This window comes from Momordica charantia, assembly GCF_013281855.1.
Source record: "Momordica charantia cultivar OHB3-1 chromosome 10 unlocalized genomic scaffold, Mcharantia_2.0 BLBB01000010.1, whole genome shotgun sequence".
NCBI classification, from domain to species: Eukaryota; Viridiplantae; Streptophyta; class Magnoliopsida; order Cucurbitales; family Cucurbitaceae; genus Momordica; species Momordica charantia.
The window spans coordinates 9,276,036-9,290,670 of NW_028275158.1; the positions used below are offsets into that span (position 1 = coordinate 9,276,036).

Consider the following 14,635-nt stretch of genomic DNA (forward strand, 5'->3'; position numbering starts at 1 on the left):
TTGCCTATGTAGTTGGTGTTGTTAGTCGGTTTATGTCCAATCCGGGAGAACGGCATTGGGAGGCAGTAAAATAGATTATGAGATATTTATGGGGTACTTCCAGTTCGACTATTTGATGACATTTGCAGGTGGTGCAATGTAATGACAGTCAAGATTACAGAAGTGTGTTGCACTTTCTACGACCGAGGCAGAATATATTGCAGCAGTAGAGGCGTGCAAAAAGATGTTGCGGATGAAGTGATTTATAAATATATAAACAAATATGTACATATGCCTATGTCATTAGGAGAGGGAGGGAATAAAACAGCACGCAGATTGACGAGGAAATGAGAAATGAAAATCCTTCCGTTTGGAGGTGCCTACAGTCAGATACAGTGAATAGTTGGTGCCACTGTTTAAGCCACTGTTTAAGCAAGATTTTTCTAATTTGCTTCTCCGGTTTGTGAGGAGTTTAATTGCTTGTGTTCCGTGCTCGTTTAAATTTTTATTTACTTGTTATTTCCTATTAGGTTTAGGGATAATTGGTCTATAAAATTATGTGTTTATCCAACACGAAAAACCCAAGACTCATAGAATTTTTTAAGGTTATAATTAAAAATAAAAAAGGATCACCAAAATTTCGTGATCCTGAACTTATTCCTTCCCATTGAACTGACAATTCTGGTTGAATCTTACTGCAATTTCACTCTGGTATGATCTAGAATAGGTATAAAACTACAATCCACTATCTAGATTCATATCCATCAATCCATCTGTGAGTTGCCTTTTATGATAATCTCTTTAATTATCTCTCCAAACACAAAACTCCCATTAGCCATTACCCACACCCATGTGCAAAGATATATAATTGCATCATTACCCACCTTGATCACTACCAAACCAATCAGGGCAAACTAAACTTTTGGATTGTGATGAAAATGGGTTGGTTTCAATTTCAACAAAACCATATAAATAAAAAGATCAATTGATCTCCCTTTTCCATCAGAAAGAATTAGCAACAAGTATGGCTTGCCTGCACCTGGCCTTGGCCTGATTCAGCCTCTCGCTCAGCGTGTCTTCCTTGACCGCCGCCTTCACCATCGCCAAATCCATCTCCATCAGCCTCAGAACTCTGCACAGCTCCCTCACCATTCTCTCCTCCACTTTCCCCTCGTCCGCCAGAATGTCCGCCTCCTCCCTCGCCCTCTCCGCCACGATCTCTCCCACCTTCGCCAGCAGCTCCGTCGACCCGAATTCCCTCTCCATCAGCCCCTCCAGCTTCTCCAGAAAGTCCATTATCACCCACCCGATCGGCTTCTCCACGTTGATCTCCTTCGTCCTCTTCCACCCGATCTCGAAGTTCGGCGGCTCCGGCTTCGCTATTTCCTCTCTCCGCCGCCCCTCGCGGACGATCTCGGATCTCCTCCGCTTCTCGATTGGGAAGCTCGAAGGGCTGTTCAGGGCGCTGAAATTGGGGTCTGGGGATGGGAAATTGTCGGAGTCTGGGGAGGCGCATTTGATGGAAACGCACCGTTTTGATGGGGTCGGGAGGGAGGGGCTTGTGAAATTGAGATGAGATCGAGGGAGAAGACGATGGAGATGGAGATGGAGATGGAGATGGAGGTGTGGGGAAGCCATGGCTGAAGCAGAACAGAGGGACGAAGGGAAACTTTGTAGATTATTAGATAACGTTATTTGTTTGCATTTTCTTCCTTTAGATATTTCTTTTCTTAATAAAATAAAATATCCTATTGGAAAATACATAAATGCTATTCTTTTTTTTTTCAATAGAAAGACAAAATGTAAAAAAGAAGTCGCCGTGCAGCGGTCAATCAATATCTGGGACACTTACGTGACGAAAATAAAAATAGTAATCACATTAAGTTTTTTAAATATAGAACTAAAAAAACGGAGGTACAATTTTAAAATGACAACTTTAATGATATACATCAATAATATATCTATAATATTTCTGTAATATATTTGACTATTGATATATATATGTGATATACTGTTGATATGATGTATGATATGCTTGCAATATGTATGTGATATATATTTGATATGGCTGTCTGATATACTTGTAATAGGTAAGTGATATACATCTAATATACTACTGGTACGAGTGTCTGATATACTATTGATATAAGTGAAAATGTTTGTTATATTTGAAAATTTTAAAAACAGGTAACATATTTTGAAATACATACCAGACTTTTGCTACCCACTGCAATTTCCTTAAATTTTTTGTAGTAATCTCATCAGATCGTAAATCTTTCTTTCTTGGTATATCTAGATAACAGGTAGGAGCACAAATTGAAACATTCTTGAGCTACAGGGATAGTTATTAATTCATTAGCATTGCGTACCAACATTCCTCATAGAGTAGCTGTTAATATCGATAATATAAACTTTATTATATAGTCATTTCTGGACATTCAATGTACTCTACGAATCGAGAAATATATAGAGTTGAACATGGTCAAATAAGAAATAAAGTGTTTTTATAAAGAAAAGTAAGCTCTAAAATTTTCAATAATGGTTAGTATAAATATATGTGTCGACCGGCCAATACCTAAAAATTGTTTGTATCAAATTAAAAAAAAAAAGATTGTTGTACTATAAAAAGAATGATCGATTTTTAGGAATCTCTCTTCAAGGAGAAGGAACGTTGTGCATTTTAAAAAATTGTAAAATTACGGTAGTTCTGAAAATATATATATCAGTACTATAACATATACTTATATAGTAGTATATCAGACACTCATATGTAGCTTCGATTCAGAGCGTTTGTATCGAGACACCCAAGACATTGGTGTAATCGAGTTGGTTTTTTGCGTTGCACCGTCTGAATACAAATCCTGAATGCAAAAACAAAAACAAAAACATCTCAAATTGCAGTGTTATTTCATCTCAATTATTTTGAATACAATGAAATCCCTTCTGCGTATTTGCTCAAATTGTGAAAGTAAGGCCATGATGATATCAATATTATTATCAATGTGCAATACTTTCGTTATTTTATTACTCTTAAAATTTTTGTATCACTAAATATTTGGATCAAATCTATCATATCAATATTAAAATTTGCTCTAAATTTCTGGGAACACTCTGTTTGAGTTTAAAATTTAATTTTGTAACTATCCATGAAAAAAATAAAGAAAATTATGGTTAAAATAGATAGATTAAATGTCGTCAACAAAATTGCCTACAATTTTAATTAGATCATATCAAGAATTGAACATTTTATCAAACTCAAACTACCCAACCATGCACCTCAAATCCTGCACCCTAAACATAGATTACCCAAATTTAAGCTACACAATGCCCCAACATCAAAGCTTAACAAATCCAAGCTACCAATACATAGGCCAAATGCCCTTTGAAACTATGGAAAAAAGAAACTCTTGTCCTCCCATGTCTCACTTATAAGCTTCCATGGAAGAGTATCTTAAGTCATATCACTAAAATTACTAAAATTGTTGTATTCTACGATTTCTACTAGATACTTTTGGGAAAAGAACTATTTTTTTCTGAAAAGTATCCAGTAGAAATCGTAGAATACAACAATTTTAGTGATATGACTTAAGATACTCTTCCATGGAAGTCGGCTAGGAAGTCTAAAGCTTGTATTTCAATGCTAGAAACAGTCTCAGGGAGCTTCTTACTGCATAAAAAGATATTGAGCAGGAGATTGTAGGGTTCTACCATCGTCTGTATGGGGAGACTTCAGGGCATAGGTTCTTGGTGGAAAATCTGCAATGGGGAGGCCTTGAGGAGAACTGGAAAGCTTGGCTCGAAAGACCTTTTGACATGGAAGAGATTAAACATGCGGTCTTCAATCTGGGAAATTTGAAGTCCCCGGATTCGGATGGCTTCACTAATGAATTCTTTAAAAAATCTTGGAACACCCTCAAGGATGATTTGCTAGGGGTGTTCCATGATTTTTTTAGAAATGGTATCATCAACCGGTGCACAAACGAGACATATATTTGCTTAATCCCAAAGAAGACGAAGGCCATGAGGGTTGGGGAATTCAGACCGATTAGCCTTGTGACTTCTTTGTACAAGATTATCTCGAAAGTTTTGGCTGAGAGGCTCAAGAAGGTTCTTCCAAAGATTGTTCATGATACTCAATCGGCCTTTATAGAGGGCCGCCAAATCATAGACGCGATTCTGGTTGCTTCTGAGGCAGGGACTGGGAGACTAGGAAAAAATCTGGCTTCATTCTCAAACTTGATTATGAGAAAGCCTACAACAAGGTTGATTGGACTTACCTTAATGCTGTTTTGGAGAAGTTGGGTTTTGGCGCCCGATGGAGGAATTGGATTAATGGCTGGCTTATCTTCAACAAATTTTTCCATCATCATAAATGGTAGACCGAGAGGAATGATTGTCGCTAAAAGAGGGTTGAGGCAAGGGGACTCTCTTTCCCCTTTCCTCTTCAAATTGTAGGTGATTCTTTTAGCCGTATGGTCCACTTCTGCATCCAAAGAAGATTGATCAGAGGTTTTGGGGTCGGTAAGCAGGAGGTTGAAGTCTCTCACCTACAGTATGCAAACGACACTATGATCTTCTGCCCAAACGAACACGGTTTGCTTGATAAAGGGTGGATGGTATTGGATATATTCCTTAATGCTTCAGGTTTGTCTTTGAACTTGAGTAAAACTTCTATAATTGGGATTCATGTGGAGGAAGACATCCTTCAGAATATGGCAAAGAGCTTGGGCTGTAAAGTGGAGAAACTTCCGGTGTCCTACTTGGGCATTCCCCTGGGAGGTAATTTTAAGAAGAAATCGTTTTGGGAACCTCTTATTGACAGAGTGAAGAAGAGAATTGAAAAGTGGAAGAATCTCCTTCTTTCGAAAGGGGGAAGGTTAACTCTAGCTCAGTCGGTTATTACCAGTTTACCCCTCTATTTTTTCTCTATTCTAAAAGCTCCGAAAGGGGTTGTTAAGGAGATAGAGAGGTTGACTAGAAACTTCTTCTGGAACGGAGGAACTCTTAAAGGGGCTTGCACCCACCTGGTAAATTGGGGGAAAACAGGCCTCCCCTTGCAATGTGGTGGGCTTGGTATAGGGGCTCTACAGCAGCAGAATAATAGCCTCCTTCTAAAGTGGCTTTGGAGATTCACTCAAGAACCACACGCCTTATGGAGGAGAGTGATAGTCAGTATTTATGGTGAGGACAAATACGGATGGGGTACTCTCCCTCCCAAAGGTAGTGCTAGAGGCAGACCGTGGCATGAGATCGCCAAAAATAGTACCTTCTTCTTCAAGTTTCTGAGTTTCAAAGTGCAGAACGAGACTCGTATTAAATTCTGGCTGGACACTTGGGTTGAAGAAAGGCCCCTCAAGGATAGGTTCCCTGATCTGTTTAATACTTCCACGAAAAAAGAGGCCATGGTTGCTGCCTGCTGGAATGGAAGTGGGAATGACTGGGATTTGGGCTTCCGAAGAGGCCTTTTTGATTGGGAAGTTGATAGCTGGATCAACCTTATTCAGACGATAGATGTGGTGAGGCTTGGGGAAGGAGAAGACCATGTTGTTTGGTCTCTAGGAAAAAACGGGCTTTTTTCTACTCGTACTGCGAGGATAAAAATGGGGGAGTGCAACCCTTCTTTAAGATCTCCTCTCATCTCGGCGGTTTGGAATTTCAAAGCTCCAAAGAAGGGCTAACTTGATTTGGAAGTGTGCTTCAAGAGCCCTTTTATGGCATCTTTGGATAGAACGGAACTCTCAGGTCTTCGAGGATATAATCAGCCCTTTTGATATTTTTTGTAGGAATGTACAGCACACTGCTCCTTGGTGGTGTATTAATTACGGAAAATTCTTTTGTAATATCAACCTCTCCTTGTTCATGAACAATTGGAAAGAGTTGGTCTAGTTTTTGGGTGGGGTTGCCTCTACCCCAGCCCGTTCGCTGAATCTTTCTTTTGTGATTAATGAAAGTTTCTCTAAGTTTCTTATAAAAAAAAAGAACTATTTTTTCTGTAATTACCTATAAGAAAATACAATATTTTTATAATATTATTAAAATATACAATATTAATTCTTAAAATAAAAAAATTATAAAAAAAAAACTTTCTCGTAGTGTACTTTCCCCTAAATCTAATTTGTTCATTATTTACAATGCCTTTTTAATATAACATAATCTGAAAATGTTAAGTTAGAAATCTTTTTCTAGTTCAATCAAGGGCGATTTAAGCTTTTAATTTTTTAGTCAATAATATATATTTTACTCGTTTGAGCTATGTTCATGTTGACATAAATTAATATTTTTATTGTAAGTGAAATCTCTCGAATGATTATAGATTACAAATTGTCCAATAATTGATATGCATATACAAAAATTACAAACATGTTTAAGAAATATCTCATTGTTTATTCTCTATTTTCAAAAGCAAGCTTATGAGTAACTATTTTCTTTTCTAAAGAGGTATTCATCAATATATAAAAGGTTAAATTACTCTTTCTTAGTATTATGAGGTGAAGATTCAAATCCATGAACTTTTGGTCGAAGTTAATCGAGCATACTTTGATTGAATTTAATTAGTTGAGCTATACTTAGGCAGGCTCAATAACATATTTAGTTTTGTACTTAGACAGCGTGTCTATTTAATTTCTAAATTTGGAATTAATTTTTATTTTTTAATATATATCAAACACTGGTTGATGGTTGTACATCTGACATCCATTTTTTTAAAATTTAAGATCGATGAGATAAAACGTTTCAATATCCAATTAGACAATATAAATTCTCTCAAAGAGAAAAAAAAAATAATTATAAATGAATGTAGAAGGCAAATAGGTCATATTAGATTTGAAAATTAGGCTGGGCAGAATTTGGTTGAGCAATTATGTGCCCAATTAAACTTTCAAATCCATCCATTTGATTGTCAGATCATGTTTCTCCATTTTTATTTTTGAGAAACATAAATCTTTCGTAACCGTTGGTATTTTTCGTTTTTAAAACCAAATCAAAATTTTGTCTCATTTCTAGTTTTTTCAAAACAATAATAAAAGCATTATTTTATATTTACAAAATGCATAATAAATATTAACTTTCATATAATTTTTTTTTCTTTTTTCTTTTTTACTTTAAAATTTTAGAAAATAAAAAACGAAAAATAGTTACCAAATATGTCTTTTTTTTCAATAAAAAAGAAAAAAGAAAAACAGTTATTAAAAAATAAGAAACTGGTAACAAGAAATAGGAAATGAAAGACCAAAAATAAAGAACAAAAACTTTACCAAACTGGATCTTAGATTTATGTTTTATCTACCCATATTCAAAATTGGGATCGAGAATAAAGTTTAAAGATGTAATTTCAAGTTTCTAAATTTCAAATATCAATTCGCACAATACCCATAAATTTAGGCATATTTCTTGTCTCTCCTTTATAATTTATTAAAAAATTTAATCTTCTAATTTTAGAAACTGAAGTACGTGGTAATTTTCTATGTTTCTTATTTCTTATTTATTTTAGAAACGTTCTAAAAATTGTATAAAATATTTGGAAACGACAAAATCAAGTTTTTTAGATTTTCGCTTTTATTCTCGTTTCCTACCGTTTTATCATTCATGAGGACATGCAGTTCTATTTTTATTCTCGTATCCACTTTTTCAAGAAAAACAATATTATCTTAATTTAATATTTCCTCATTTATCTTTATTGAAAAAAAAATGAAAACATGTTTGGTATCTATTTCTTGTTCTCTAATATTTTAACTTAAAAAAAGTAATATTATATGAAATTTAATTTTCGTATTAAATATTTAAAATTTTTATGTTATATTTATTATTTGTTTTAAAAATAAAAATAATAAAATAACACTTTTGGATAAAGCTAGAATCCATAACAATATTCGAAAAATTTAATTTTGTTTCTAAAATTTCTACACAATTTTGAAAACACGAGAAACAGAAACACTTACCAAACATATGTTTCTAAAAGTTTACAAATGAATAAAAAGAAACGGGAGTATTACCAAACATGCCTCCATGTTCTACAAAATGAAGCATCATTTATATCTTACACAGTAAAATCATGTACAAAACTCATCACTTCTCAGTGAAGAATCCAAGTCTACAGAGATGAAATGTTTCATCATTTCTTCCAAGCTATATTGCATACACTCAACTTGCATTTGTATATATATCTATATATGTATATATACCGGAGAAAGAATGGTGACCTATATGATTGGGAAATTACCTCTTCTTATCTTGAAGTACACGAGTCTCGAATCAACCCACGAGTTTTATGGGAGACGAGCATGGCAATTGCAGGTTCCAGACCTTGAGTAAATACTGGTCACCTCAAGGTAGCTTGCACCTGAAAGCAGGAATAACCACCCCAATCCGAGGAACCTCGGACTCCATGAGCCATGGATAAACAAGACGATAGAGATGCAAATCAGATTTGATTTCGTAACCTCGACAGTAAAGTCTGCATACTCTCGAGTTTCTCATAGAGTTGTTTAATAGTTGCAACATGCTGTACCGGCGAAACTGAACTACCGAGTTCAGACATGAGATAAGTGCATTTTGATTGGGAATCAAGAATTGCCTGCTCCAGTGAAGTCACCGTAGATTCTGCGGTTGGTTGTGGGCTTTCACCAATCAAATATGCCGAAGGAGAGAATCCCAAACTGGCTACACTGCTACCCCTGCTAAGCTTTTCTGGGGTGAAGATCTTGTCAATGCTCTCGCTTCCTGCAAATTAAGAATCAACTAGTAAATATTTGTTACTGTATCCAAGAGATCTTCAAAAAAGTCGTAGAATGAGTAGTTCATCATGTGCGTAAAACCAGATTGAAGTATAAGTTTCAATATTGGAATTCAGAATGTGATTAATGTGTAAACTTAGTAGATACTCTCCTGGTAAGGAGAATCAAATAAAATGAAGCTCAGGGAGTTAAGGGATCTATAGTTAATAGCCTTCTATTGCAAGAGAAACATAGAACTTTTCAAGAACCCAGTTATCATGGCGTACACAATTGACATACCAAGGTTGCTTAGCTGGTCCAAGGCTGCTTGACCAATAGACCCCTCCAGCTTTAGTAGCCGAAGAATCCCAGCAGTAATTCGACCCATCGAATCAACTTCAGACTTGAACAGTAAGGCAAGATGTTGCAGCTCATTCTTTGTAACAACGGCCTCAATCTAGAATGTAATAACATTGTGTGAAAACGTTCCCAAACAAAACAGATAGTGCTGAAAACAAGAAAAGTTGAATATCTAATACCGGATGCTTTACAGAGAACTTCAAGTTTTCCAGAATCCAGTTGGCCATCTCAACATCAACATTATCCTCAGATACCACCATGCGAGCTTCAAGATTTATCCCCCCGAATGTCTCAACTGCTTCATTCACCCCATTGAGGAGAGAAACAGTATGTTGGGTGTTCTTTTGAACCTGAGGCTTCAATGTTTGCAGGCCTTCTACGCTGACCTAAATTTGACTCAAATTTATCAAGTTCATGCAAATGGTATGTCACATAAGCCACCAGCGTGGACAAAGACAGGAAGAGAATGGTTCAGTAAAATCAAAAGCACCGGGGAAAGGATTGCAAGTTGCTAACTAGTTAGTTAATCTTTGCTTTTAGTTTTTTTTTTTTTTTCTTCTTTTTGGGGTAAGAGGGGTGCTTACTGTTACTAACTCCATGGGATACTGTTGAGCTCCACATGATCTTCCTTTGCCAATTGCTGGATCCTTCGGACTACTCTGCGCTTTTACTCGGAAGCTCTTGAAAGAAGTGTGCCAACACCTTTCTTCTCGGCCTTCTTTATTGGGATTATAAAACCACCACCTTTCTCCCACCTCCTGTGCACCTTCAAGTGCAAATAACCAATTTTTAAGTTCTACAGAAACGTCCACATCATCTGGCTTTCCTAATTGCAACAGAGGACTTTCTTTCCCATCTCCTGAAATTCCACACAGAATGGAAACTTGAAGATTGTAAATTTTGACATTTTGTTGCTAAAAAGTCTAAGGGAGAGGCAGATAGCAAAACAACTTTTGTGATGAGAACAGAAGATAACATTCATCCTTAAAGTCTAAGAATACATTAGTGTGCATGAACAGAGTATATTCTTAAGTAGCCAATATTTTTTAAGTTCCTGTACCTTCTAAACTGCCAGCAATGAGAGGTGAAGTTTTGAAAAGTTTTGAGAGCGGCCCTGCCCGTAAATTCTCCAGACCTTTCATAAGACCCTTTCCTGGGCCACCATCAGGACCAAGAATTCCAAATCGATGTAGTAAGGCTTCAGCATAGTTCATTCCTCCACTTAGGCGCACACCAGCAACACAAGCTGACACATTTAAACTATGACACTCCATGTCCCGCTCATTCAAAGGAATTACATGCACTATGTTAATATCAAGAAACGGGGTTGTAAATCTGTCCCTTTTGTTCTCTACCCAAAGGATTGCTCTTAGTTGAGATAATCCATTCCCATTCATAAAAGAACCGTTTTCAATTGAAGTTGAAACAATGCCATGGTCATATGCAATATTTCCTTCAGTGTCTACGCAATCAACTTCAACATTATCCCATCGTACTGTGGATGAAATGGCAACAGCACCACCAAGCGTTCTGTGAGAAACTTTGATGAACATATCATTACCAATAAATTGAACCAGAGGCCGTTCCTCAACAATTGTGGAGGAAGACTCCAGAAATCTAAGTTGAAGGTTCTTCACCAATAAACTAACAGCAGTATCACTAGGAACCTTATCCACAAGCTTCCCAGCCAACAAGTTGCTCCTACTTTCTTTTGGTTGATTATTCTTTCCAGCAAGGGCTATCTTTTCACTAACTCTACCAAAGTATGCATAAAGATCTAGAACGAAAAATAATTGATCAACTGACGTGTTGGATAGATACTGTTGACAGGAAACCCCAACTCTCACAACACCACCAGGAGGAGGAACAACTGTTAACGTGTTTCCATCTGCAGTTGCCATAGCTACTTCAATGGAAACATCCGTCAGCTCCACACATCTCAACAAGGCTAAAATAGCATCAGAACTCTTAGATCCAGTCAATTCATTGTATGTTTCTAATGATAAACTAATCTGAGACACGCTAGTGGTCCATTTCTTCTGGCTAGCATCAATTGGTTGACCTTCCCAGAGAAGGAAGCAAGCAGGATCTTTATCCAAATTCAGTAGTCTAAGCTTCAGAGAGGGTGATTCAGAAAATTGCATGTTCTTAATATGAAGCCGAGCTCCATCAAAAGAGCTTTGAGAGATCCCGTCCCAGCTGCTATGATAATCAGTAGATTTGGCCACGTCTAATGGAACAGTAATATCTAACTCCTTGAGAGTAAGTATAATGGAACTTATGGAGAAATCCGGTAAAACAGAACCAGGATTCCCAACTATTCCATCAGCTAGGAAAGATGATATCCTCAAACATGATTTTTCCTGAAGATGAATCTGGAGAAAAAATTCAAATATTAAAGTGAAGCTTAGGAAAATGATGATTTCAAACATGTTTAAGTAACTGGAATAATCATTTAAAGAATATTTTACATACTGTGAGCGGTTGGCAGTGGATAACTGTTTGGGTAGCAAAAGATGGCGGGACTGGAGAAGGTTTGACCTGCACAGAGTGGAGGCATAATAAAGGAACACTTCCACTCAATTCCCATTGCTTGTGCTTAAAAGGATATATTGGTGGGCAGAAGTTCTTAGCTGTCCAGCACAAGACATCGTCATCAGCATTAGACAAGATACATTTCAGATCTCAAGTCTTAAATACATATAAAGCTATTGAACCAACAATGATTTCTTGAAATTATACAAAAGGGTGAGTCAGACATTACCAAATTCTGGAACATGTAAAGAATCGTCTGTAACAGCCCGCATCACTGGTTGTACTAATGTGCATGGAGGGCGTGAAAAAGTATCCCTAAAAAGATACAGTATCCAAAAAGAAGAATCAACAAAAACAAGCTTCAATTCTGTACAAGATAATCTAGGTCAAATAACACGCTACCAGTACCTCAATAGTCAACACTAACATTTAGTTAAATTAATAAATACAACTAGCAACAATGGTATTCAATAAAATGTTGTAAAAAAATATAACTACCGATAATCAATATAGATGAAAACTTGTGCTACCTCAAAAAAAGTCCACCAATCATGACTCTAGTCCAGTTATTTTCATTTTGTCCATCGCTAACGCTAGCCTGTTGTAAAAGAGCAGCCATATTTAGGTGTGAAAAAGAAGAAATAAAAGAAAATATAACTACAGATAATGTAAATGCATCCTAATGAGCAATGTAGATAATCATAAGGTTATTGAAATACATGGCCCCTGGGTTGTTTGCTTTTTTGTCATAATATATTCAACATTTATTATCCAAAAAATAATAATAATAATAATAATTATTATTATTAGAATTAGTGAAAACTGGATTACAAAAGCTAAAATCTTGTTGTACGTCGCCTAATTCATGATACCACGATGGTGGTGGTAGTGACTGCTAGAGAAAAAAACCTTAAACTCACAACAGGACTCTAAGGTCTTCTACCAAAGGTTGAACTTTTCCACTAATTCTTCATAATTGATTAAAGCCACCAGAACTGGGAAATAAAGCAAGGAAAATAATACGACAGTGCTATAGAACTAAAATTACTTTTTTTTTGGGTAGGAAATGAAACTTAACCAAAGACAATACAAAAGGGGAATATACAAGCCCCATCCTAAGAAACAGACACGGATACAACACTACAAGATACAAAAATGGCGACTTGTCAACTTCTTAAAAAGTAGGATAGGACAAGTCGGGGTATAGTGTGAGACCCCAATAGTTAATACTTATGTTAGAAAGGGCAAATAAGAAAATCCACCCCTTCAATTTAGTTGAGGGTCTTTATATGCTTTGAGGTTCTGCTTTGTAAGTTTATGTTTGTTTTGTTTTGGGAAACCTAGGGTATGGTGAGAATGGCTACGAGACTTTTGTATGGCCCTAGGCCCCTAGTGCTTCTTCTTCTCTAAATATCATAACCAGATACCTTACAAATTGGCATTAGAGCTGTTCATCATAGGAAAACTTGGAAAAATTTGAATAGAAGAAATTCAAGGAGCGAATGTAGATAGGAAGCATTAGGAATGAGTTGTTGAAGCTTCCAACGATTGAGGGTTGAATAACATAGTTTACACACTCTTGGAATGGTTAACGTCAAGGATGGAGGAAGAGCGACGTATTCAAGAGGAGACCCAAAAAGCTCTAGCGATGATAGCGTCAGAGCTATCAACTCAACGAACCAAGATAAACTCCTCAATGGTAGTAGAAGGTTTGACGCAGAAAAGGAAATATCACAAAGAAGCGAGTGACCCGTTTCAAAAAAATGGTTATGGGAGGGACGGTCATACAAGCAAAACAGAGGAAGGAATGTTTGATGGCAACAAGTTTAAGAAGGTTGAGATGCTGGTATTTTCAAGTGACAACCTTGACTCCCGGTCATTTAGAGTCGAGAGATACTTTGATATTCATACATTGACAAACGCGAAAAAGGTCACAGTGTCTATAGTGAGTTTCCATATAAAAGCTTTGACCTAGTACAAGGGGAACGATGGACAGGAACAATTCAAGGATTGGCATGACTTGCAACCAAGCATGTTCAAGCGTTTCGGGTTGTCTCAAGACAGAATCTTCTGTGTTTGTTTCCAAGACATGGAGACTGTTGCAAAATATCAAAATACCTTTGAAGCCCTGGTGGCGCCACTTCCCACCTGATGGAAGAGGTTTTGGAAAATAAATTTAAAAACAGGCTCGACCCAGTGGTTAGAGCAGAAGTATTGTGTTGGAACCTATTGGGCTTGAGCGGATAATGAAGACGACCCAACTAGTGGAGGATCGTGAACTAGCCAAATCAACCCAGGCAAATGTGGCCCATCACTCTCCAACAAGGCCTAATGTAGCAAATCCTAAAAACGTCGTACCTACAAGCAAACCAGCCACCAAGTGCACCATCTCACTACCCCACGAACACAACAACCCTATCTAGTCGGGTCCCATCAATAAAATAGGAAACAGTTTTGAACGCCTCACAAATGCAAAGTTTCAAGCGAGGAGAGAGAAAGGATTGTGTTTTTGTTGTGAAGAAAAGTATATTGTGGGATATCGGTGCAAGGGTAAGGAACTGAGGGTATTGTTGGTCCACAACAGTGAAGCTGAAATAGAGATGGAGGTCAACTCTAAAACCACAAAAATCGTCGCCATGCAAGCAGTAGAGGTGGGCAACGCCACAAAGCTCTCCTTGAACACAGTGGTCTACATCAGGGAGGATGAAATTACGTAGAAAAGATCGGGCAAGAGAAGTCATTGTGCTGATCTATTGTGGAGCCATGCACAACTTTATCCCTTGAGATCCCACATTCAAGAATAGCCAACTATGTCGTCATCACGGGAACAAGGCTGGTAGGCTGGTGGTTAGAGGTAAGGGCATATGCCAACCCATGGTTCTGAGACTAACTGACCTTACAATCATAGAAAATTCCTTACCCCTGGACTTGGGGGAATAGACGTGGTCTTGGGGATGTAGTGGCTTCAGACACTAGGGGGAATAGAGATAGATTAGCTACCAGGGGAAATAGAGATAGATCGAAAAGCACAGATGATGACCTTCAAAATC

The 14,635-nt window shown here is 37.0% G+C and overlaps 2 protein-coding genes across 2 annotated transcripts in view; both read right to left on the reverse strand.

The window, feature by feature from the left end:
* Positions 1-883: 883 nt before the first annotated feature.
* CRR41 (potassium/sodium hyperpolarization-activated cyclic nucleotide-gated channel protein) lies at positions 884-1,693 on the reverse strand. The gene has a single exon (XM_022299256.2). The coding sequence runs from the start codon at positions 1,615-1,617 to the stop codon at positions 982-984; it is 636 nt and encodes a 211-aa protein (XP_022154948.1). The 5' UTR covers positions 1,618-1,693; the 3' UTR covers positions 884-981.
* A 6,251-nt stretch (positions 1,694-7,944) lies between these two features.
* Positions 7,945-14,635, reverse strand: part of LOC111022086 (amino-terminal region of chorein) — a 28,702-nt gene continuing 22,011 nt past the window's right edge. The window contains exons 13-20 of the mRNA XM_022299250.2: positions 12,116-12,183; positions 11,815-11,900; positions 11,526-11,683; positions 10,111-11,425; positions 9,635-9,909; positions 9,230-9,436; positions 8,991-9,147; positions 7,945-8,697 (exon numbers count right to left, since the gene is read on the reverse strand). Of these exons, the coding sequence (XP_022154942.1) occupies positions 8,399-8,697; positions 8,991-9,147; positions 9,230-9,436; positions 9,635-9,909; positions 10,111-11,425; positions 11,526-11,683; positions 11,815-11,900; positions 12,116-12,183 (2,565 nt within the window). The 3' untranslated portion in view covers positions 7,945-8,398. The remainder of the gene's footprint in view (positions 8,698-8,990; positions 9,148-9,229; positions 9,437-9,634; positions 9,910-10,110; positions 11,426-11,525; positions 11,684-11,814; positions 11,901-12,115; positions 12,184-14,635) is intronic.